This window comes from Cupressus sempervirens, chromosome 8 (genome assembly GCF_028749045.1).
Source record: "Cupressus sempervirens isolate cs-2001-9-10 chromosome 8, ASM2874904v1, whole genome shotgun sequence".
NCBI classification, from domain to species: domain Eukaryota; kingdom Viridiplantae; phylum Streptophyta; class Pinopsida; order Cupressales; family Cupressaceae; genus Cupressus; species Cupressus sempervirens.
In genome coordinates, this window is record NC_143125.1 from 457,784,655 (window position 1) to 457,809,162 (window position 24,508).

Genomic DNA, 24,508 nt, shown 5'->3' on the forward strand with positions numbered 1-24,508 from the left:
TTCTAAAGTGAGCCCTGTTAGGAGCCAACCTTATAAAGGTTACAAAACACACTGTTAGGTGTGACCCTGTTAGAGGATTTAATCACCTTGTTAGGAGTGGCCTTGTTAGAGGTTTTTAAACACTTCAATCTAGAAATGCCATCTTGTTAGAGGATTTACAAATAGTTGTTAAGCCAACTCTATTAGGAGATTTAGTTCACTACTACAATGGTTAGAGAATAACAATGATATGACCTAATTGTTGATGCAAATTTATCTTTGTTGATTTTAGATCTCAATTATGGCTTTAGTACTTGATCCTTCCTAATCAGATATATCTTTGTAGCTCTACAAGGATATTATTCTTATCCTTCTAATTCGCTTCCTCTAAGCATCTTCTTATCTTCCACACATTCTTACTTACATTCAATCCTCAACTTGACCCTATACTTATATTATATACATTGTCAAGTCATCTTGAATACACCTTAGAATAATTAATATTCATCTCTTCAATTAGCTAGAACGAATAAAAAATTTTACTAAACTCAATATATCAAAACAAGAAAATCCTTTGTTCCTTCTTGGTAGACACTAACACTAAAATGATTTTCTTGTGTTAACCAAGTGAACTCTGTGAACAATACATCTTCATAAATTTCCTTTGATAAACAAGTAAGCTTAGTTAACACTAGTTCCATCCAACTTTCCTTCGTTAACCGAGTGAGCTCAGTTTACACTCAACTTCTGTGAACTTCTCTTTAATGCCCGAGTGCACTCGATAGATAGTTTCTTCTAAACTTGGCCAATACTGGAATGCTTGGCAAACATAGGAAACTGTCTTTATTGCCCGAGTGAGCTTGACATAGTAAAGATATGACATTTTGTGTAACATCAAATACAATATACAATTGATCAATTATTTTCAACAAATAACATGTGTGATATTTTAACTTCAAAATATAGTGTGCACACTATAATGTGTCAACATGCCTAAGGTGTTGTGGCCAAAACTTTTCCTCCATGTTATATTACATACTAACTTTAGTTTTCATGTGGACAACTTGATCAATTAAATTATGACCAATAAGTATGCTTAATCTTTCAATAATAACACCATCAATTAGTTTTGAATGGAGGTATAAATAGCTAGCATGAGAGGAATGAAGAATAGGTTATTATCAGTTTAGGTCAATGAGTGGCCCTATTATATATTATGGTAGACACCAAAGGGACTAATTAAGTATTAAAATAATTAGACTTTAGACCCAATTTAAACTTTTCTAATATATTATTAAAATTATAATGTCACTTCATAATCATTCACTATGTGGATCTAAATCAACATATTCATATTTGAAAGATTAGAAAGAATATTCTATAAATTAAAGTGGACCATGATTTACAAAGAAAAGAACATCCCCTATAAAAATGAAGACTAATACTATAAAGATTTGTTGGTCAAGTAAAAATCTATAGATACAACTTTACTTATATAAAGACAATAAATAAAATTATCATAAGAAAATAAGAAAATCTTTGATTATCTTATAGATACCTAGATTCATCAAATTTAATCAAATATATTTTAAAAATACAATTAAAAAATACAACAAATATATAATTTGAAATTAGAGTCCCAAAATAATCAATTGAAAAGATATATTATTTATTCCAATTTCAAGTTAAAACTATCAAATAATTCATACTATTACATTAACCACAACATGCTATATTATAAACTGTAGTTAAACTTCAATAAGAATTTCACCTTACACACACCCAAAAGGATTACTAAAATATCTGAAAAGTAAACCTTATATCACACAGTTCATTTTACATCTGCACTGATTGGAACCGAAATACATTCTAGTTTTGTGTTATAAAAAGCAACCAAAACTGAATGAATTCAATACGCCACACATTGTTTTCTTATGTTATCATCGACCATCCAATGCAAAAGAATCAGGAGATCTTTGGGTATCTCAGATTTAAACATGACCAATTCAGTTAGTAACCCAACAATAGTAATGATAAATCTCCAACTCTAAGATAAGTTTAGACCAACCAAAAAACGAGAAACAATGTGAGACCACATAAAAGCCATTGATGGACACTATATATTGGACATCACCTTCCCATCTGCTACATTATACTCTATTTCCTTTGTACAAAATGATTACGAGGAGGTTCTTTCTGTTGTTTGGACTAACCATTTTAGTAATATATACAAGAGTAAGTTTGGCCACCAACAACACTGATGATGAATGGCAACCTGCTACGGCTACCTGGTATGGCCCTCCAGAAGGAGATGGAAGCACCGGTACTCTTCTCCATACTTATAATATTCTTCACACTTCTTCACTTGATGTTATATTCTTGACAAATCTATGATGTTACCTCTAGATTAAAAATCAAGAATTGAACGAATATCTATTTCATTAGAATCATCTAAGTTAACTAGAAAATTAAATAAATATCAATTCTAAGATTTTATATCACTAAAAAAAATTTTGATCCATCACCTTTCATTCTTTTTCCTTGCTTGGAACATTTTACATCATCCAAAATTCTCTTCAACTCATGAAACATGAATCCATAAAGTTTACCCTTTCCACAAATACTCCACTCTAACTTGCTATTGTAATTCTTGAATTGGTTTATAAAGTTCTTGAACCTAGAACATCTCGTATCAATATATGTTGATTCTTCACCCGATGCCTTAAACATCACACACTAAGACTTAATTCTTATGCTAAAAGTGCTAAATAGTCAAAGTTGACTTATTTTTCCAAGCTTAATTTCTTAATTAGTATGTGATGTTTAAGAGTGACCTTCATTATTCACACCCAATGTATAATGTAGGGGGTGCGTGTGGATTTGGTGACCTTGTAGATAAGGTACCATATAGATCCCGAGTTAGTGCAGGAAATCAACTTGTGTGGGAGGGTGGGAAAGGTTGTGGATCATGCTACAAGGTCTGTAAGACATCTCCTTTGCTCATAATTCAAATATGATCTTTTAATTCCACAATATCTATATAACTTAGATGAATAGTATTAAATATGCAGGTAAAATGCAGTGAGGACATATGCTCAGGAGAGGCAGTGCCATTGATAATAACGGATCAATGCCCGGGGTGCTCCACCTCTCAAGTCTGGTTCGATCTCAGTGGATCAGCCTTTGGTCATATGGCCCTAGAGGGCCAGGCTGAAGCCCTTCGCAATAAAGGACAGATCTCTGCGCTTTACAAAAGGTAAAGGATGACCTCTTCAATAGTTACTCAACTGAAAATCATTTGGGTGGACCGTGAATTTGGAAAACTCTAAAGAGTAGATCAAATTATTATCACCATTATCTTGCCCATTGCTCCCCTGGCATTCCTTTAATGTTTCAAAATTAGTTCTTTTTATAGATATTTGAAATAAGATCTCAATATCATGAGAGATTATGTAGGGATTGTGTCAAAGATTATTTTGATAGGATTTCAATCTTTTAGTATGAATAATTAAGGGTTGGTTTGGCCGCGGGCATAGGAATGGAGAATAGGCATGTAATATTGGGAATAGGAATGGCTATTCTAATAACAGCTATTTTTTGGAATGCGTATAAGCTCATTTTAGAGGCAAAATGGGAATATGTATTCCTATTCCCTATTCCAAGTGACAAATCAAACAGAAAATAAAAATCGTATTCCAATTTTTTTATTCCTATTCCATCAACCAAACAGACCCTAAATTAGTCTTAGTTGAAGAGATTTCAACCTTCGGAATTTGCACCTACAACTCATATTTCAATAATATTGCAGGACAAAATGCATGTATCCAGGATGGAACTTGAGTTTCCGGGTAAACGAGGGATCAAGTGAATATTTTTTCTCGGTGCTCATTATGTATGAAGGGGGTGATGGAGATGTGGCAGACGTCAAACTAAAACAGGTTCACATTTCATCTCTTGTGCTTTGACATGATCTGAAGATTGTATTATTATTATTATCAATCTGAGATTGGGTTTGTAATTGTGATGATGATGAAATTCAGGCTGGATCAAGGGATTGGATGGAGATGACACAATCATGGGGAGCTATATGGGCGATAACAGGAGTAGGGCCATTGAAGGCACCATTCTCTTTATCTTTGACATCACTCGCAAGCGCTAAAACAGTGACTGCAATGAATGTCATCCCCTCCAATTGGTACCCAACTGCCACTTACAAATCATCCCTTCAACTCTTTTACTTCACTGCCAATGAGACTGCATATTGAGGCTTAATCCATGGGTGGATTTCCTATGCCTACATATTCAAACTCAAATTTGAAATACTAAATACATACAAATGATGTAACCAAATAAATTCAGGCCTGGCCATTACCGTTTGGCAATCAATAAAATCAATAGTTGGATTTAATTGTGTGTCATTCTTCTTTAGTCTTGTTATATGATTTATTATTTATTGTCTATAATTAATGTGTAAATTAACAAATAATTAAAATTAATCAAAATAGACCTATACTTAATATATGATAATTTATTTTTAAAAATTATTAAAAGTTTTATATACATTATTTAACTACTAGCATATTTATTTTTTATTACATATGATTATTTACTAAAAGATGACTTCCATCAATAGCATTGATTGTTGGGTTTAATTGTTGATATAGTTCTTGTGATTATACTATATATTTTTAATAGTTAGTTCACATATTAAAAAAAAATTAAAAATTGACGGTTCATATTTAAACCAACAAGACCTTATGAATGTTATATACAAGATATAAATATATTAATTAACAAGTAAAAAAAAATTATTTTTAAGATATTCATTTAAACAAGTGTAGTTGTCAAAATGAAAAATACTAATCCTATATGTTAAAAATATATATATTGGGGTGACAATTTCTAGGCATTATAGTACCCCATACAAAACATTTGTCCTACTATAAACATAAAAGGTGACCACAATTAATGCATTGTGTTTTCCCATTAAATATGAAGGATTGTCAAAAAACTTCATGATAATTCAAAGTTTAGATTAGCATAAGAAGGGGTCGGAGCTATTACATAATGGTTATTAGGCAAACCAAATCAATCTCACAAGATGTGGGATCGATCATTAAAAGTTGAATATAAGTTATATCTTGAAGAATAAAATAATATTTTCATCACATCTAATGTTTTTTTGTGTTCAACTATTAGTCTATTTTTATTAATATGAAGATTAAGGAGAACACTTAAATTTGTTTTTATCAAGAGAAAATAAAATTATTTGGATTAGATATAAGTTATATTTTAACTATGAATATATTTTTATTCTTACAACAAAAGACATTTTTTATTAGACTTCTAGAAGTGTTGCATAGTAGTTTAGAAATTTTAATTATAATATAAATTTAGTTCTAAAATTAATTATAAATTAGAACAAAATGGTGAAAGTTACAGAATTTGCAAAAAATGTGAGAAGAGCAGCAAAACCTAATTTGACGATTAGTGCACCCAGAATCGCCACAGCAAACAACATATCATGACGAATAATGACTGCCCTAATAGGGGCACAACTTCCACCCGGCAGCATACCACACACTTCGACAACAAACTGAAAGGAAAACAGGGGATCCCCTATATTCCAATCAACAACAAATATGAAGTATTGAATGAAATTCTATCAAATTTGGACACCTTCAATACTTCTATAAATAAACACGCAGAAAGGAACAGGAAGGTCACAATCTTAAATTCAAGCAAAAATGACAATGGATGGGAAACAATCATATCAAAAAGGGATTGACAAAGAAATTCTTTGCAACAAAACTAAAAAAATTAGGCGAAGATGGAAGGAAAGCAGAATTGGTACTTTCAAATATTGAACCCTTAGTGAAAGAGAGGACTCTGTTTAAAATGGTATTAAATACAACAAGAATAGATAATAATGGCAATCGCGCAATAATTAAACCTAGTATAATCTCTACTACAAACAACATACCGATAAGGCAAAAATAAGCGAAAATCATCCTAGGAAAGGGAACTAGGGTTTTCGAACAAAATCGAAAAACCTATATACCACCACATAAAAGAGAGAATGCAAATTTGGATAATACAAAAATTATTATACATAAAAAAGTACCTGAAACAAAAGGATTAAAGATAATTTCGCCGATAGATAAGGTAAGGGAAACTAATAATAATTTCTTTGATATACTAATCTTCAATGACAAGTACATAGAAGAAAAATGGAAAGAATGTGTAGAGCTTGGAATTTATGTTTGCTGGAGCAGACCAAACAAAAATATATCAAAATTAGCAAAGAAATTGGAAAAGCTATGCAAAAAATAGGCAAGTATTAGCTTTCCCTCAAAATCATCAATTTATTTACATTGTAAAAATAGAAAAATAAGGAATAAAATAGTTTCTATATCAAATTGTTTTGGATAAGATAAACAAGCTTTAAGGGATCCTGAATCCCATAAGTTTTACAAAAAACAAGGCTGATAATACTTTCTATATCAAATTGTTATTATAAAGGACATGTAGTTAAATTTCAAATATGGGAACCTAATTGGAATGACCAAAAAGTGCATTTAATACCAACCTGGTATGAATGCAGTAATATTCCAGTAGAATCCAAAAATTTATATATACTTTAATCAAAATAAGAAAAGCAATTGGGAAACTTATAAGGATAGATTTAGAGTTGGAAAAAAAAATAAAGTTAAATTCTTAATAGAAATGGATAAAGATCAAAAGATAAGGAAGAAAAAAAAAAGATTATAACAAACAGATCCATTTATGAGCTTGATTTTGAAAAATATGAAGGGGAAATTATCGACATTATTAAGACAAATCTAAAGGTAGAGAATAATATTTCAAATATAGAGGAATCTTTTAGAAACGTCAAAATTAAGCAAAAGAAAGGACAAAACATCAAAGTAATCAATAAGGTCAAGCATAAGCAGGGAGATAAACTAGAAGTAAGGGAAAGTATAGAACATAATATACAAAAAGAAAGCACACAAATAGATAGGAAAAGCAAAAATCTAAGACAACAAGAAAGTGCAGAGATAGTAGAAGAGAGAAGTAAAGGAATAGACAAGGAAATACTCATTTTAGCAGCTTTGAAAAATTGTAAAACATGCCTCAAAGAAAATGTCATCATGCAAGAACTAGAAAAAAGTATTAAAGAATGGTATAAAATGAATCATGAGATGAAGCAATTATAGGTAGATATAGAAGATCAAACTATGTTGGGGGAACAATATCACCAGGAACATGAGATAAGAGAGTAGTATAAAGAATTGGATAAAGAAAAGGATAATAAGAATACAAAGACAGAAAGCAACAGGGATAGCAATAGAGAAAACAAATCAAAGGAAGACAAAACAAAGGAAAACAATCAAGAAAATGAGGAAGAAAATAACACAGTAAATATGAATCACCAAGTCAATTCGATAATAGGAAATACTAAAGAGACAAATATAGAAGATGGGGAAGAAGAATAACAATGGAGAAACATAACGATTAGAAAGAAAGCAAAGAAAAAAAACCTATAAATTCTAGCAAACACCATTAGATGGAAAAGATATATTTTCTAAAAAGAACATTGAAAATGCAAAGGAAATTTTGATGCCTGTAGAAGTAGAAGCCTTCTTAAAGGACAAGAAAGAAAATGCTATAGAAGATGATAATATAGAGACAGATCATAATGGTGATCTACAAAAATGAGAAGAATATGGAATAATAGCTAGAACATCTAAGATTGAGAATAAGGAAAGTTTAGAAAAAGAAATAGATGCAGAGGAAGAAGAAAATGAAATAGTAGAACAAATAATAAGAGACTTAGTAGACAAGGAAGTAGATGTGGAAGAATCAAAAAAAGAAAATGAGAAGCAAATAAATATAGAAGACTTTGGTATCTTAATTAATCAGGAAGGATTCAGTACTCCTTATAAATGTGGCAAATCTAAAACAAAAAGAGGCAGAAAATCACTAAAAGAGCTAAGAGAAGTAGATGGGCAAGCCATAGAGCAAAAAAAGATATTTGAGGTACTAAAGTCTGGGAAGGGGAAGAGTCTTCTTGAAGAATTATGAGGATTATTACATGAAATGATAGGGGTCTAGATGCCCCAAGAAAACAAAGAATGTTAAAATGAAATATAACATTATTTGACTCAAATATAATTATGATACAAGAAACTAAACTTAACAAAGAAGAAGGGGAAAAACTAAAGAAAAAAATTAGGAAGATGGAATGCAAAAATGAAGGAATCGAATGGAGCATCAGGTGGAATCGGAATCATTTGGAATAGTAGAGTAGTAGATATTAAGATTATAGTATCAAACAATAACTAGATGGGAAGTGAGGTAGCAAGAAACAAGAACAATCTCCAATTCATTCTCATTAATGTGTATGGTCCTATCCTAAATATAGATAAGCAAACAGTCCGGGATGAAATAACAAGATTCATAAATATTAACGTGGAGACAAATATGGTTATAAGAGGTGACTTTAATGCCATCCTTGATCTTAAAGAGAAATTTGGTGGAGTTCAGAATGTGTCAAGAGCCACAATAGAATTCAAAGGATGGGTCAATACTAATAATCTATTAGATCTACCAACCAACAATGGAGTATTTACATGGAATAATAGAAGAAAGGACTTTAGTTATATTGCAGAAAAATTGGATAGATTATGTTTCAAATGAGAATTAGTAGAATTGGATTTTCCTATAACTGCATCTATACAACCAATAGTTGAATCGGATCATTATCTAGTTAAAATAAAGACTATTGAACCTAAGAAACCCAATAGGAACCCATTCAAATGTGAAATAATGTGGTTCTTAGATAAAACATTTATGGAAAAAATTAAGCAATGGTGGGATGAAGGTAACTTTATAGGATAAAAATGTATTGTTTTGTATCAAAACTTAAAATTCTTAAAGAAAACATTCAAAAGTGTATTTTCCAAGATAAATTGAAAAATGAAGAAGAGATGAAAAAATTTAATAATGAAATTATCAAAAATGGTATGGATAATGAAAAATTCACTAAAGAAAAAGAACTTCTAGCTAAACAAGAGGACATTCAAGCAAAAAAAGAAGTTTTCTGGAGACAAAAATCAAGGGAAAAATGGTTACCAAAAGGTGACATAAATACAAAATTCTTTCATAATTGTACCATACATAATAGAGCTATTAAAACTATTAATCAAATTCAAGACAATAATGGTAGGATAATTGATAATCCAATAGAAATATTAAGGAGTTTTGTAACATATCATGTGAAACTATTAAACAACTACGAGTCATCTAACTTGATCAAACAAGAAATAATGCTTTAAAATATACCCAAAGTAATAATAGAGGATGATAACAGGAAACTTAGCAAACCTTTTACAAAAGAAGAAATTGAAATAGCACTCTTCAATCTTAGCCCTGATAAATCTTTGGGGCCAGATAGTTTCCAAGCTTTTTTCTTTCAAAAGCATTGGGATATTTTAGGAGAAGAATTATGGAAAGCTATTGAGGTAGCCAAGAATGGGGGCTCAATACTTACCGAAATTAACCATATCTTCCTAGCACTTATACCAAAAAAAATTGCAGCTATGTTACCATCAGATTTCGGACCCATAGCTCTTTGAAATACTATATATAAAATTTACTCTAAAGCAATAGCAAATAGGATTAAAACATTGCTTCCAAGGATTATCTCAGAGGAGAAAATTGGATTTGTACCAAGAAGATCAATCATTGATGGACTATCCATCATATAGGAAACCATACATTCAGTTATTAAAAACAAGGAAACTTGTATGTTTATGAAATTAGACATACAAAAAGCTTATGATGTAGTAGACTGGAGGTTTATATGTAAATGCCTAGAAAATTTTGGTTTCTCCAAACAATGGATAAATGTAATCTTTAATTGCATATCTACTCCAAAAATATCATTACTAATTAATGGCACTCCTAAAGGATTCTTCAAGATCTCTAGGGGTATTCGGCAAGGAGATCCCTTATCACCTTTTCTTTTTATAATCATGGTAGAAGCCTTTGGTAGAGAAATCCAAAAAGCACAAAGTGATGGTCTAATAAGGGACACTGCTATAGGGTAAAAGTACAAAGATGTGTCACCTTTCAGGCTGACTTATTAGAACAACTGAATTTGAGTATTTCTATTTAAAAATCAATTTTATTCAAACATATGATCTAGAAACAATTATTCTAGCTATGTTATACATGGCCTCACACTTCCAATTGGAAATATCTATTAAATGCATGTTTTATACTAGTTTTTATCCAATTACTAAAAAAAAAAATTATTTTAGAAAACTGACGTTTGAATAACTCTTAATATTTTTTATGATATTTTTTTAGTAATATATAAACAACATTTTATAGAGCTAAAAGTCAAGAATATTCTCATATAGAGTTTATAGTGCTTTAATTAGATATAGTATATTGTAATTGAAAAATTCTTCAACTACTATTTTAATACTCGAGAAGATGTCAATTTCAAGATAGGAAAAAATATTAAATCATATTAAAAAAAATTAATAATCACATGAAGTTCTAGATGAGAGAGTCCTCTTCAAGAATGTATAATTTTCCTTTTCATTAGAGTATATTTGTTTTGAGAAATGTGGTGGGAGATGAAAACTATTGATTTCAGCTGAGTTGAAATTTGAATCATTGTAAAAGATAAAATATAGATCTAAAGCCAATTTTTTTTTTTTTTTTATTGTTCTAGCTATATATGTTATCTATAATATAATCTAAGATCGAAGGAAAATAAGTTTATTTCTATATAGTTTTGTGGTGGGAATTGGACCCCTAATTTTCAGCATTTTTCAACAAGTAAAAAGTTGTCTTTAAAATTAGGAAAATATATCAATTCTTGTTCCAAATAATTATTAAAAATTACAATCCTAAACTTCATCCATTTCTACACATTTCATTAGTTTACTTCATTATCAAATTCTAATTAATACTACCAATTTTATGTCATTGAATATGAATAGTTATACTTTTGTTAGCCTTTTCCTTTATAAAATGGTGACCCAAGTTTATGCTTTTACCCTGTAACTGAAAATGTTCCAAATACGACTCATCAGTAGTTTGTTGATGATACCATACTTTTGAGAATTAGTACAAAGGAAGAAACCAAAGCTTTTAAAAATATTATAATGGACTACATGACTGCATCAAGAAAGAAGATGAATGTAGAAAAATCAGAAATTTACTTTTTAAACACACCACGAGACATGGAAGAATACATATGCAAACAAATGGGATATAAAAAGAGCAACTTTCCATGTAAATATTTAGGGATTTATTTGGAAAAAGGTGTCTGGAATAAAATAGGATGTGATAACATCCTAGAAAGAATTGACAAATAGATTGAATCATGGAAAGGAAAATGGTTGACTAAGGCAGGTGGAGTAACTAAAATTAAATTCATCTTATCAACTATTGCTAATTACCCATTATCTTGTCTCCCTCTTCCTACCTCTATTAATAAAAAAATGGAAGGGAAGCTTAGAAGTTTCTTCTAGAGTGGAACTAATGAGAAAAAGAAACAAGCACTGATAAAATGGGATAAGTTATGTCGACCAAAGAACCAAAGAGGTTTGGGCATAAAAAACATATGTTGGAAAAATTAGGCTTTAGGAGCTAAACTGGTATGGCAATTATATAAGGAAAGAGATAAGAAATGGGAAAAAATATTTTATAATAAATATCTTAATTCATTAGATCCCTCATCACTATTTAGAATTAGGGAACCCCCAGGTGGATCAAAAAATTGGAATTTTATGATGAAATATAGACCTTTGGTTAGCAAATATCTAACCTAGGATGTAGAAAGAGGAGATGAGGCTTTATTTTGGGAAGACTCCTGGGATGGTTTGCCTCTGATCATTAACACAGGAATATCTAGAAACAACATTTATGAGTTAACTAGCCTATGGGGACCCAAGGTCTCAAATGCCAAAACTTTCATAAATAATGATGAACTAGAGGTTTGGGCTTGGACATCTCTAGACGATGTCAATATACTAGTTATTAATAAAACCATCATTGAAAATATCTTCACAGAAAGAATGGTGACACATAATAATTGTGAAGATAAACTTATATGGGGAGCATCTCAAGATGGAATATATAAAGTCAAGCTTGTAGTGCCTCTCCCATTTGACTTTTGTAAGTCGTCCTGATGGATGCAACCTTGCTGATCTTTTGTTGTGATGGGATCATGATTGTGACCCTGAGTGGTCTACACCGTTGAGGTGTTTGGATTTATGTTTCTTTATCAGTTGCTTTGTTTATGCTTTTGTCTGATCTTTGAGATTATGATGTGATTCTTGGTTCACTGAGGTTTGTGCCAGTGGTTACCAAGATCGATGTGGTATCATGAGGTTGTTTCGTGATTACCTTGAGATGTGTGTAGAGATTGCACTATGTTCTTTTACCATGCTACACTGGACTAGGTTCCTGTAGCAGTGGTTAGTCATGTTTTTTTACTGTGTTTGCTTATGTGTTTTAAATGCCTGTTAATGCAGAGTAATCAATCATTATTAAATGTGTAAGTAATTAGAATGGATTGTCCATGTTGATTTATTGGGTTATGTGCTGAGGCATTTACCTTGTTATATTTCTGATTAGAGAGATATTTGTTACTCATGTTATGTTTACATTTGAGAGGACCCGAGGGTCAGATGCTACACTTTGATTCTAGTATCATGGATTTTAGACTACTATGTTGTTCAGTTAATCATATTGCATGATGATGCCATTTTGAGATGACAGTGTGTTTTGTGATGTTATCTGGTATTTGGACATATCTCTTATTATGTTGTGTGATGAATTTAATGCTATGGTTATTTACTTCATTCCTGCGTTGTTATGCTTTATGCGAACGTGAGTGATGTAAATAGATTATTTTAATATAATTAAATAAATGGTTAAATTAGGTGATTTAATGCAATTATTGCTTCGGCTATATTATTATATGCAATTGCACTTGATCGTCTTGTTTAGTGTGCAGGATTTATATCCCTGGCAGTGGCACATGGAGTTAGTGATTCAACCGTTCATATTTTACCAATGTCGTCTTTATATGGTCGACGTATCCTTTATTAAAATGTTTAATTTAAACCTTTCAGTGATTATTAAATCTGAACTCATTTGCATTATGTGATTAGACCAGTAAGCGTGTCTGTGCATTTAGAGGTTCGCATTGTCGCGAAAGTTGTTAAGGTGATTTTTGTGTTTTTGGGTTTTCGGGCTTTTAATTGATTTATTTTAATTTTTGGCAGCTTTGCCATAGATGAATTCCTATTTATAGGAATAGCCTATTTTCATTTGGGTCGATTCGGGGTTTAACTAGATTGGCTGGTTAAATGCCCTAATCGATTATTTACCCGAAAAGTGAATAAATATCCAAAGAGGAATTTAATTCCTCACTTCTCACTTTTGAATTGGAAAGTTGGAGAGTAAAACCCAAAATCCTCTTCATGAGGATTTACTATTTTGTTCGTTGTGGGAGCTACGGGCGTGGGATCGTCGCGAGGTTGAGCTCGTTGGATCCAGCTCGGGGAAACCTTGGATTGCCGCAATTTTCAGCTACTTCTGCGAGATATTTATTTTATGGTTCAGATTCCCGTTTTGCCCTTTTGGCTGTGAGGTAGGGCTTTCCCGTTTTATTGTTTTTGCTCCATTTCAGCTTCTATTTTTGGTAGCCGTTTGTTTGGAGGCTGAGAACTAGTGTTCCCCTCTGTTTCTGTATGTTAGTTCTACCCGGTTGGGCGGGTATGAACATTTCCCTATTTTTTGGGATGAGGGTTTGGGATTTTGCACCGTTATGCTGGCCGTTTTTGCATACGGTGTTCGATTTTAGTTATTTTTGGATTTTTGGGATTTTTGAACCCAAAGGCCAAATGGGTTTTAATTTTGAAGTTTTTCAATTTTTGGGGTTTTTACCTCGTTTTGCCTATCGCCCTGTTTTCTCAGGTTTTCTTGGCACAATGTGGGTCGTGGACCTTGATGATCCGTTTGGATATCAGTTAGACCACTTTTGCACTATTATGTTGCATTGGGATACGTGTTGCATCTGTACTCCCGACGTTGTGTTCGGTTGAGTGATTTTATACCTGGTGTTATGGTTTCCTTTAGACCTTTGCTTTTGTTTCGTAAACACTAGGATTCGTGTAGAATCCATACTCTCGGATTGAGGCCGATTGAGTGAGTTCATGATGTTTGGTCTTGTTACATCATTGGGATTCGTGTAGAATCCATACTCTCAGATTGAGGCCGGTTGAGTGATTTTATGATGTATGGCTTTGTTGGCTTTGGGATTCGTGTAGAATCCGTCCTTCCCGTGTTGCTTTCGGTTGGGTGTTTTCTTTGCATTGTGTTCTCATTCCTGTCCTTGTGTTATGATCTTCGTGATGGTGGTGTGCCACACACGAGTACGTACGCATACATTTTTTGGGTGACTTGCGAGGCCCGATCTTTCGTGGATTTACCGAAAGTTATGATCATTGGGGTTGGGATGGGAGTATGCATGCCCACGGGCACTTGTCATAGGATGAGCATGGGTAGGGTAGGGTAGCATATGGAGGGGGCTTCTATCCTGTAACCTGGTGACTACTTCCCGGTTGGCAGAGGAAGTTTTATATAAGTGATAATTAAATTAAAACTTTGGGTGGTAATCAATACAAGATAATTAAAATGTGTGGGTTGTGCGCCTTCTGTCATGAAGAGTAGCTGCCCTAAGTTGTGTGCCTTCTGTTGAGAAGAGTAGGTGCCTATACTAGCTTGGGCTTGTCGATGTCAAGCGACTCTCCATGATGTCAGTCCCTCCATAGCAGCCTTTTGAGTGTCTGACCAGGACCTATACTCCTTGCATTGTCTTAGGTTCTTGGTTCAGCCATCATACTGTCTGGCGTGAGTGTTAGCCTTGGATGTTGTGCTTTATGTGTGTTTTTGGTTGGATCATTATCTCCATCAGCACGGTGGGTGTGGACCTATGGATGCCACGTGGTTGGGAGGCGTAGCTACCTTCACCACTGCTAGGGATCAGTGTACAGAGACGATCTTTTTCCTAGTGCAATCGTTGCTGGATGTTTTCACTTGGTACTTCGGGTTTCGGAGTATGCTTTCTTGTGATTTATTCTTTCATTAGAATGCTTGATATCATGTTTAGATGATGTTAGTTTATTTGACGCATTCCCTTATTATGATGTTTAGCATATGATTAGATGCTGTGAATTATTGTATTAAGCATATCTGTTGCTTATTGTTGTTTAGCATGTGATAGGTGATGTTATCTACTGTAGGATTATCTTATGCTTTACTACTAGCATGTTAGATTTCCTTATGCTTATATTGTTGCATGTTTTTAGTAGTGACGTCCCTATTACGACAGTACCGACGATTTGGTCGGTGGCTTGGGATGTTACGCGCTGGGGATGGCTAGGACCCACGATGGTCTTATGATGCTATTGACGGTTGGGAGGAACCACGTACTTAGTTTGGTTTTTTTGTTCCTAAGATGTATTTATGTACATTGCGATGTTGCTTTTGTTCTCTGCGATGTTTATATTCAGTGTGTTCTATGCTACTGTAGTTTAGATGGTTGATGTTCTCTATTTTGTGTTGTTCTTGCACTCGAGTGTTCATTCCTCGAGCCTTTGTGGATCCGGTACTCCCTGGTGTGGAGGTTCTTTGCTCTATTTTGGTCCTTTTTGCTTCTGGGAGTGTTTTCATGTTTCTATGGGCGACATTTGTTCAGCATGGTGCGACACTTTAAAAAGTATCACACGCCCATGCAAACTATGTCGTACGAAACTGTAAAGTATCGCACGGCTTCTTGAGAAATGTCGTACGACACTGGAAGAGTGTCGCACGCCTTCTTGAGAAATGTCGTATGATGCTGAAAAGTGTCGCATGCCTTCTTGATAAATTTCGTACAACACTGGAAGAGTGTCGCACGCCTTAAGGAGAAGTATCGTCCTCCCTTAGTAAAAAGTGTCACATGGTTTTTGTGAAAAAATTGCGCGTGCCATCAACGGGCACTTTTCTTCGTGATCCGATCTTTTTGAGAGTGGTTTTGGATACCCTTTTGGGCATTCTTCGAGCCTATGTTGTTGCATTTTGAATTCAGGAGGTTTAGTTGACGTATATTTAATTCCTTATACTTAACATATATTTTAATATATGTGAAAAATCATTTTAGATAGGTTTCAGACCTCTCAGAGATAAGTTATGGATTCTAGGAAATTTCAGGGCTTCAGAAATCTAGACTTAGCCAATTTTCAGGGCTTCAGGATTTCAAGCTTAGCCAAATTTTAGGATTCTGCATTTTACCCCAGCTTGGTGTTTTGTTGATGAGTGGTCATTTCTTGTGCCCTCATCTTGTTGTTGTCGTTGTTGGCTTTGTTTGTGTGTGTCAATTTGGTAGTGGCATTCGGAGATTCGTTGGTTGCCGGGATTGTGTTGAAGTCTTCCGTTGCGATCATTGTGATCCCTGTATGATGTTGTCATGTGCATTCATACTTGTTAAAAAAAAATATCTTGGCTTGATTTGAATCCTTGTTTCCAAGGATCTCCGGGTAGGGCATTACATCTGGTATCAGAGCCCATGTTTAAACATTGGGATCTCTGTGTTATGTTGCCCTTGTAGTTGTTTTTGCGTTGGTTGAGTGCAAGTGTCTCAATGAGAACTCGTGATCTTTGTTGCTTTGGTATCTACTCGTGATGGACTTGCTTGCTCAGTAGATGCAACTAGAGCAGTGTGTGGAGAAGGAAGTGAGTCTTCCTGGCCTGGTAGGTGGGATCGATGTGCCTTGGTTGGTTGGGTGCTTGTGTGACCCTTTTTGGATGGAACCACTGATTGGTGTCCATGTGTTGGCTTGTGTGCCTCTTTTGTTTCTCCTTGTGGAGTAGGTGCATTGTTTCCCTGTTTTCTCCTGATTGTAAGTTGATGAATGAATCTTATTTGTGATTCTTTATTTTGTTGTTATAATGATGAAATGGTTCCTTTCATTGAAAATGAGTGTTTATTGTGAATCATTGCAAATTTTTAGATTTGCATTATATCCTTGGGTTAATGACTTAAGTCCCCAATCTGATTACTTCTTAAGCTTATGGAATTTTTTATTAATTTGATGGATATTTAAATGTTGCATTGCATGGAAATTATTACTTTTTGCATATGCATGAGATTACTGATGGGATATTGTTTGATGTGTGTGAGTGTGTTCTCTAACATTGATAGGATGATGTATTCCTTAGCATTGTGTGGTGATTTATCCCTCTTGTGTGACTGTACTCGGTCATCACTTGTAATGTGATTTGTTTGATGCCTTATTTTATTTGGCTGGAGGTACTTTCCTCATGTTGTTGGGCTAGCATTGGTTTTTAGTATTTTCCTCTTTTGGAGTATTCATCAAATTTTATCTATCGCTCTCTTTGTGGCAGTTGTCACATTTGACTTATTGTTGAAATGAGCTCTTTTTGGTACTTACTGTTGGAATCGACAATTCTCCCAATTGGGCTCTTTGATTATGTTTCGTGATGACTATTTTGGATGTGTTTTATTGTTGCCCAGTTGTGTGTTGCGACTCTATCATGTTCATCTCGAACCTCTAGTAGTACGTTCAAGGGATAATATCATGGAGAACATGCTAGTGTGTCTTTATTAGATCTAAAGTTGTTATTGTAACTGAATGGTTTAAATGGTGATTAAACTTAATGTTATTTTTGAAAGAAATTGAAAGATATGTACTTGTTTTATGGTAAGTGACTCTTGGACCCTTGCTTGAAAATCTTTCAGTTCATTATGCATTAGTGCTTATGTTATGTGTAATTAATGAAATTATGAAAGAAGAGTAATGATGGTTTCAATGTGTGAATTACCTTTCTCTCCATGCCTTATGTTGTTTTGGGCATATGTGCTCTTGTGTGGATTTGGACATTTTGTCCATTGCTTGTCTTGGTGACCAAGGCTATTGGTTTTGTCTTTGTTGTTTTGATTTGAGTGGTGGCTCAGATCATAGGTCTTGGTCTCTATTAGCTTCTTCATGTTGTAGTCCTTGTCGATATCTTTTCGACACTTTTCAAATGGATTCGATCCGAGTTCGACTGTGAGGCTATGGCTTCTGGAGTTGTTGATCGATGTTATGAGTACCTTTTCGAGTAGAGGCCAATTCAATCATGACATATCGTATTTATGGCCATTGGAGAAGTTTAACTCCTCATGTTATTCATAACGGAAGAGTTATCTTGTCTTCATAATCTACTAGGTACTTGTTGGGGTTCGTGCTCGAGTTTTTGTGTTTCCTATTGCACTGACCCACCCTTGTGAGGTGTAGTGTGGTTTGTGAGCGTTCCTTGCTCAGGGTTGTTGTTGCCTTGTCTTTTGGGAGTGACTCAGTTCTTTGATGAGTCTACATTCTCCTTTCTGGATGTTGACCTTGGCACATCTCTATATTCTTTCTCTCTTGAGAGAGTAGGCTAGTGTGGTTATGCCACTAGCTCAGTTAGTGTTCTCTTGTGAGTACGTTGATGATTGGGGGAAATTGTGAGTTCCCTAATGCATCTTGGGCTGATTTTGTGCAGAGGTTGAGAGTGACTCCCTCTCAGTCCTATACTCTGTAATATCCTCCTCCCTAAGCTTATATCTTCATGTGGATTGTCTCAGTCAAGCTTTCTCTTAAATCATTGACTTGAGGCTGGAGATTGAGTTTAGTGGTAGTTTGGGTGTAGTTTTCCTAGCATGGTGCTAGAGGGACATGGTATCGTTGGACACATGTTACCATCTCGTGAGTTGGTATGCAGAAATTTCGTGATTGTGTCCACTGACATAAGTCTTTGAACCTTGTGAGAAGGTGATATCTTGTTTGGTTGGGTTGTGTTGCCCTAGTTCCCAGTGTTAGTTGAGCTTTTGTACCTTGCAGAGATGTTATGCTCCTATGCTTGGTGGTGAGAAGTCCTTTGGAGTGTGTCCTTTTGTTGGTAAACTTTCATCCTCTTTGTTCTAAGGGTGAGTTTACGTGGATTCCAGAATGATCATGTGTGACATGATAGTATTCTTGGAAAGTTTGGGATGGTTATTCCCCATGATTCCAACTTTTGTTGGAAGTGCTTAGTGTTTTGACCTGGTTTTGTGGTCTCTTGGTAGGTGCATGTTTTGTTGGGCACCTGTTGACAAGGTAGAGTGGCTTGTTTCTTACCTTGTATTGTTGACTCTATGGCTAGATGGGTTCTTCCTAGCGCATAGAAGGTTCCTTGTTGGAGGACCTTGTGTCTGTGTGACACCCATTCTCTCATGGTTAACCTATTTGGGGGTTAACATGGTGGTTTGAGAATGTTGGAGTGATTTGGGTTTGACTTGTAGAGAGTTTCTTGAGTCATTCCTATTGCTCGCTTTTGATTTTGTTCTTGGTGTGTTTGGTTCTATTCTTGGATTGCAGGCTTCCAGGAGTAAGCCTAGTCTTTGGGGGGGATGATGTAGTGCCTCTCCCATTTGACTTTTGTAAGTCATCCTGATGGATGCAACCTTGCTGATCTTTTGTTGTGATGGGATCATGATTGTGACCCTGAGTGGTCTACACCGTTGAGGTGTTTGGATTTATGTTTCTTTATTAGCTGCTTTGTTTATGCTTTTGTCTGATCTTTGAGATTATGATGTGATTCTTGGTTCACTGAGGTTTGTGCCATTGGTTACCAGGATCGATGTGGTATCATGAGGTTGTTCCGTGATTACCTTGAGATGTGTGCAGAGATTGCACTATGTTCTTTTACCATGCTACACTGGACTAGGTTCCTGTAGCAGTGGTTAGTCATGTTTTTTTACTGTGTTTGCTTATGTGTTTTAAATGCCTTTTAATGCAGAGTAATCAATCATTATTAAATGTGTAAGTAATTAGAATGGATTGTCCATGTTGATTTATTGGGTTATGTGCTGAGGCATTTACCTTGTTATATTTCTGATTAGAGAGATATTTGTTACTCATGTTATGTTTACATTTGAGAGGACCTGAGGGTCAGATGCTACACTTTGATTCCAGTATCATGGATTTTAGACTACTACACTGTTCAGTTAATCATATTGCATGATGATGCCATTTTGAGATGACAGTATGTTTTGTGATGTTATCTGGTATTTGGACATATCTCTTATTATGTTGTGTGATGAATTTAATGCTATGGTTATTTACTTCATTCCTGTGTTGTTATGCTTTATGCGAACGTGAGTGATGTAAATAGATTATTTTAATATAATTAAATAAATGGTTAAATTAGGTGATTTAATGCATTTATTGCTTCGGCTATATTATTATATGCAATTGCACTTGATCGTGTTGTTTAGTGTGCAGGATTTATATCCCTGGTAGTGGCACATGGAGTTAGTGATTCAGCCGTTCATATTTTACCAATGTCGTCTTTATATGGTCGACGTATCCTTTATTAAAATGTTCAATTTAAACCTTTCAGTGATTATTAAATCTGAATCATTTGCATTATGTGATTAGATCAGTAAGCGTGTTTGTGCATTTAGAGGTTCGCATTGTCGCGAAAGTTGTTAAGGTGATTTTTGTGTTTTTGGGTTTTCGGGCTTTTAATTGATTTATTTTAATTTCTGGCAGCTTTTCCATAGATGAATTCCTATTTATAGGAATAGCCTATTTTTGTTTGGGTCGATTCGGGGTTTAACGAGTATGTATGCATACATTTTTTGGGTGACTTGCGAGGCCCGATCTTCTGTGGATTTGCCGAAAGTTATGATCATTGGGGTTGGGATGGGAGTATGCATGCCCACGGGCACTTGTCGTAGGATGAGCATGGGTAGGCTAGGGTAGCATATGGAGGGGGCTTCTATCCTGTAACCTGGTGACTACTTCCCGATTGGCAGAGGAAGTTTTATATAAGTGATAATTAAATTAAAACTTTGGGTGGTAATAAATACAAGATAATAAAAATGTGTGGGTTGTGCGCCTTTCGTCGTGAAGAGTAACTGCCCTAGGTTGTGTGCCTTCTGTTGAGAAGAGTAGCTGCCTATACTAGCTTGGGCTTGTCGATGCCAAGTGACTCTCCATGATGTCAGTCCCTACATAGCAGCCTTTTGAGTGTCTGACTAGGACCTGTACTCCTTGCATTGTCTTAGGTTCTTGGTTCAGCCATCATATTGTCTGGCGTGAGTGTTAGCCTTAGATGTTGTGCTTTATGTGTGTTTGTGGTTGGATCATTATCTCCATCAGCACGGCGGGTGTGGACCTACGGGTGCCACATGGTTGGGAGGCGTAGCTACCTTCACCACTGCTAGGGATCGGTGTATAGAGACGATCTTTGTCCTAGTGCGACCGTTGCTGGATGTTTTCACTTGGTACTTCGGGTTTCGGAGTATGCTTTCTTGTGATTTATGCTTTCATTGGAATGCTTGGATATCATGTTTAGATGATGTTATTTTATTTGACGCATTCCCTTATTATGATGTTTAGTATATGATTAGATGTTGTGAATTATTATATTAAGCATATCTGTTGCTTATTGTTGTTTAGCATGTGATAGGTGATGTTATCTACTGTAGGATTATCTTATGCTTTACTACTAGCATGTTAGATTTCCTTATGCTTATATTGTTGCATGTTTTTAGTAGTGACGTCTCTATTACGACAGTACCGATGATTTGGTCGGTGGCTTGGGATGTTACGTGCGGGGGATGGCTAGGACCCACGATGGTCTTATGATGCTATTGACGGTTGGGAGGAACCGCGTACTTAGTTTGGTTGTTTTGTTCCTAAGATGTATTTATGTACATTGCGATGTTGCTTTTGTTCTCTGCGATGTGTTTATTCAGTGTGTTCTATGCTGCTGTAGTTTAGATGGTTGATGTTCTCCATTTTGTGTTGTTCTTGCACTCGAGTGTTCATTCCTCGAGCCTTTGTGGATCCGGTACTCCCTGGTGTGGAGGTTCTTTGCTCTATTTTGGTCCTTTTTGCTTCTAGGAGTGTTTTCATGTTTCTATGGGTGACATTTGTTCAGCATGGTGCGACACTTTAAAAAGTATCGCACGCCCATGCAAACTATGTTGTACGACACTGTAAAGTATCGCACGGCTTCTTGAGAAATGTCGTACGACACTGGAAGAGTGTCGCACGCCTTCTTGAGAAATGTCGTACGATGCTGAAAAGTGTCGCATGCCTTCTTGAGAAATGTCGTACAACACTGGAAGAGTGTCGCACGCCTTAAGGAGAAGTATCATCCTCCCTTAGTAAAAAGTGTCGCATGGTTTTTGTGAAAAACCTGCGCGTGCTTGACGTATATTTAATTCCTTATGCTTAAGATATATTTTAATATATGTGACAAATCGTTTGAGATAGGTTTCAGACCTCTCAAAGATAAGTTATGGATTCTAGGAAATTTCAAGGCTTCAGAAATCCAGACTTAACCAATTTTCAGGGCTTCAGGATTTCAGGCTTAGCCAAATTTCAAGATTCTGCATTTTACCCCAGCTTGGTGTTTTGTTGATGAGTGGTCATTTCTTGTGCCCTCATCTTGTTGTTGTCGTTGTTGGCTTTGTTTGTGTGTGTCAGTTTGGTAGTGGCGTTTGGAGATTCGTTGGTTGTCGGGATTGTGTTGAAGTCTTCCGTTGCAATCGTTGTGATCCCTGTATGATGTTGTCATGTGCATTCATACTTGTTAAAAAAAATATATCTTGGCTTGATTTGAATCCTTGTTTCCAAGGATCTCTGGGTGGGGCATTACACTAGGCTACAATCTTATAATTAATTCACAAAGGTGGGATAATATTGAGATCCCCCTTGACCTATGTTGGGATACTGCTTGTTTACCTAAGGTAGGCATCTTCCTTTGGATAGCATTTCAAAATAGAATTTTAACTGTTGACAAATTTACCAAAATGGGATTTGAGGGACCTTCTAGATGTATTCTATGCAAATACAATTTTGAAAACTCAAAACATATACTATTTGAGTATCCCTTTGCTCAAGATTGTTGGTATTGGGTTAAAAATAAGTTTTTGTGGATAGCTCTTCTCCCATAGGACTTTCAAGGTCTTCTAAGGGGATGACCAATCAAAAATAGGATGAGAATTTATGACAAACTTTGGAACATAATACCATCTATCATTATGTGTAAAATATGGAAGGAAAGAAATAGACAAATATTTTAGAATACAGAGCTTGGTAAGATCTCGTTTCTCAATAAAGTTGAGGTAGCTATTATGGAAGTTATGAACTACCATCTTAGAAATACAATGAAAATAGAAGGGACGTTCTCAAAATGGATAGTAATATGAGGAAAAATTGGACACGTCTAATAAATCCACCCTTAGTGTATCCAAAAAAGAATATCGTAGCTAGGAAAGCATGCATATGGGAAGCACCTCCAATAGGGTGGAAGAAATTAAATTTTGATGGAGCTTCTAAATGGAATCATGGGAAAGCAGAATTGGGATGTATAATTAGATCATAAATTAGAGAATGGTTTCTAAAACAAGCTAAATGTCTAGGTACAACTATTAATAACATAGTTGAACTAGAAGCATTAAAAGAAGGATTAAAATTAAGTATAAAATTGAAAATTAAAAAATTAATTATTGAAGAGGATTCCCAAATTATATTAAAGAAAATTAGAAAGTGACAAATACTAAATTAGATTTTAAATGCTAAATTGGAAAATGTATTAAAACTTATAGATAAATTTGAGAAGGTTAGATTTCAACACATTTTTCGTGAAGGCAATACAGGCACAAATAAATTGGCAAGCCAAGGATTAGAAGGAGAAGACTTTACACATAGACTAGAATTAAATTGAGTTTAAACAATTAGATTTAGACTAAAATACAAGTTTAAAAGATCATGCTTGCATCACACCAAGTAGTAATTATTAAAATAAATGTATAGTCGTAAGCAAGATTTACAGACATGAGGCATCTTGGAAATCATCTTTAATATTAGGTTCAAGTGTGGTAGTGTCTTTCAATTATTTAATTCATACATGTGGGCTGGATTTGTGCACATGAATTCCATCTTTTATTTATAGTACAATTACCTAAAACTTTTCACAATTTTTTATTTAGTTGTCCTTGTAGAAAATAGGTTAAGCATAGAGTTTTCTATTTCCCTCTTTCATGCTCTAGAAGTAAGGAGAATGGTGTTTAGGGGATCAGTGAAGCAGGAAAGGTGGAATAAAATTCTCAATCCAGTAGATGACATTACTAGGTTTGCTATCTCCTAAGTTATTAGGGAGAGGGCAGTTAATTATGATTTCACCTAGCAAACCAATAGCTCTATAATAGGTACCTTCATAGGATGCTTGGCTAGGGCTAGTGTCAAGAAAGGGGAAATTGTCAAGTTATGTTATAACATCTTTGATACCTCCTAGTTAGTAGGTCTAGAAAATGCAGTCTTTAGTATGGATGAAAAATTGTGTATTCCGCTCCCTGATGTCTACATGGCATATGAACACATGGCCAAAAATGGAGGCTAGCATTAACTTCTTTCTT

The 24,508-nt window shown here is 34.6% G+C and overlaps 1 protein-coding gene across 1 annotated transcript; it reads left to right on the forward strand.

The window, feature by feature from the left end:
• Positions 1–2,130: 2,130 nt before the first annotated feature.
• LOC149543203 (expansin-B3-like) lies at positions 2,131–4,387 on the forward strand. The gene is made up of 5 exons (XM_089796251.1): positions 2,131–2,302; positions 2,845–2,957; positions 3,051–3,235; positions 3,788–3,917; positions 4,020–4,387. Exons 1-5 carry the CDS (start codon positions 2,155–2,157, stop codon positions 4,242–4,244), a joined length of 801 nt encoding a protein of 266 aa, XP_089652377.1. The 5' UTR covers positions 2,131–2,154; the 3' UTR covers positions 4,245–4,387.
• Positions 4,388–24,508: the final 20,121 nt, after the last annotated feature.

Excerpts from the sequence above, each read along its gene's own strand:
- LOC149543203 (XM_089796251.1), top strand. The coding sequence starts at position 2,155 with ATGATTACGAGGAGGTTCTTTCTGTTGTTTGGACTAACCATTTTAGTA. Across the intron at positions 3,236-3,787 it reads ATCTCTGCGCTTTACAAAAG|GACAAAATGCATGTATCCAG; the intron begins GTAAAGGATGAC and ends ATAATATTGCAG. Across the intron at positions 3,918-4,019 it reads CAGACGTCAAACTAAAACAG|GCTGGATCAAGGGATTGGAT; the intron begins GTTCACATTTCA and ends GATGAAATTCAG.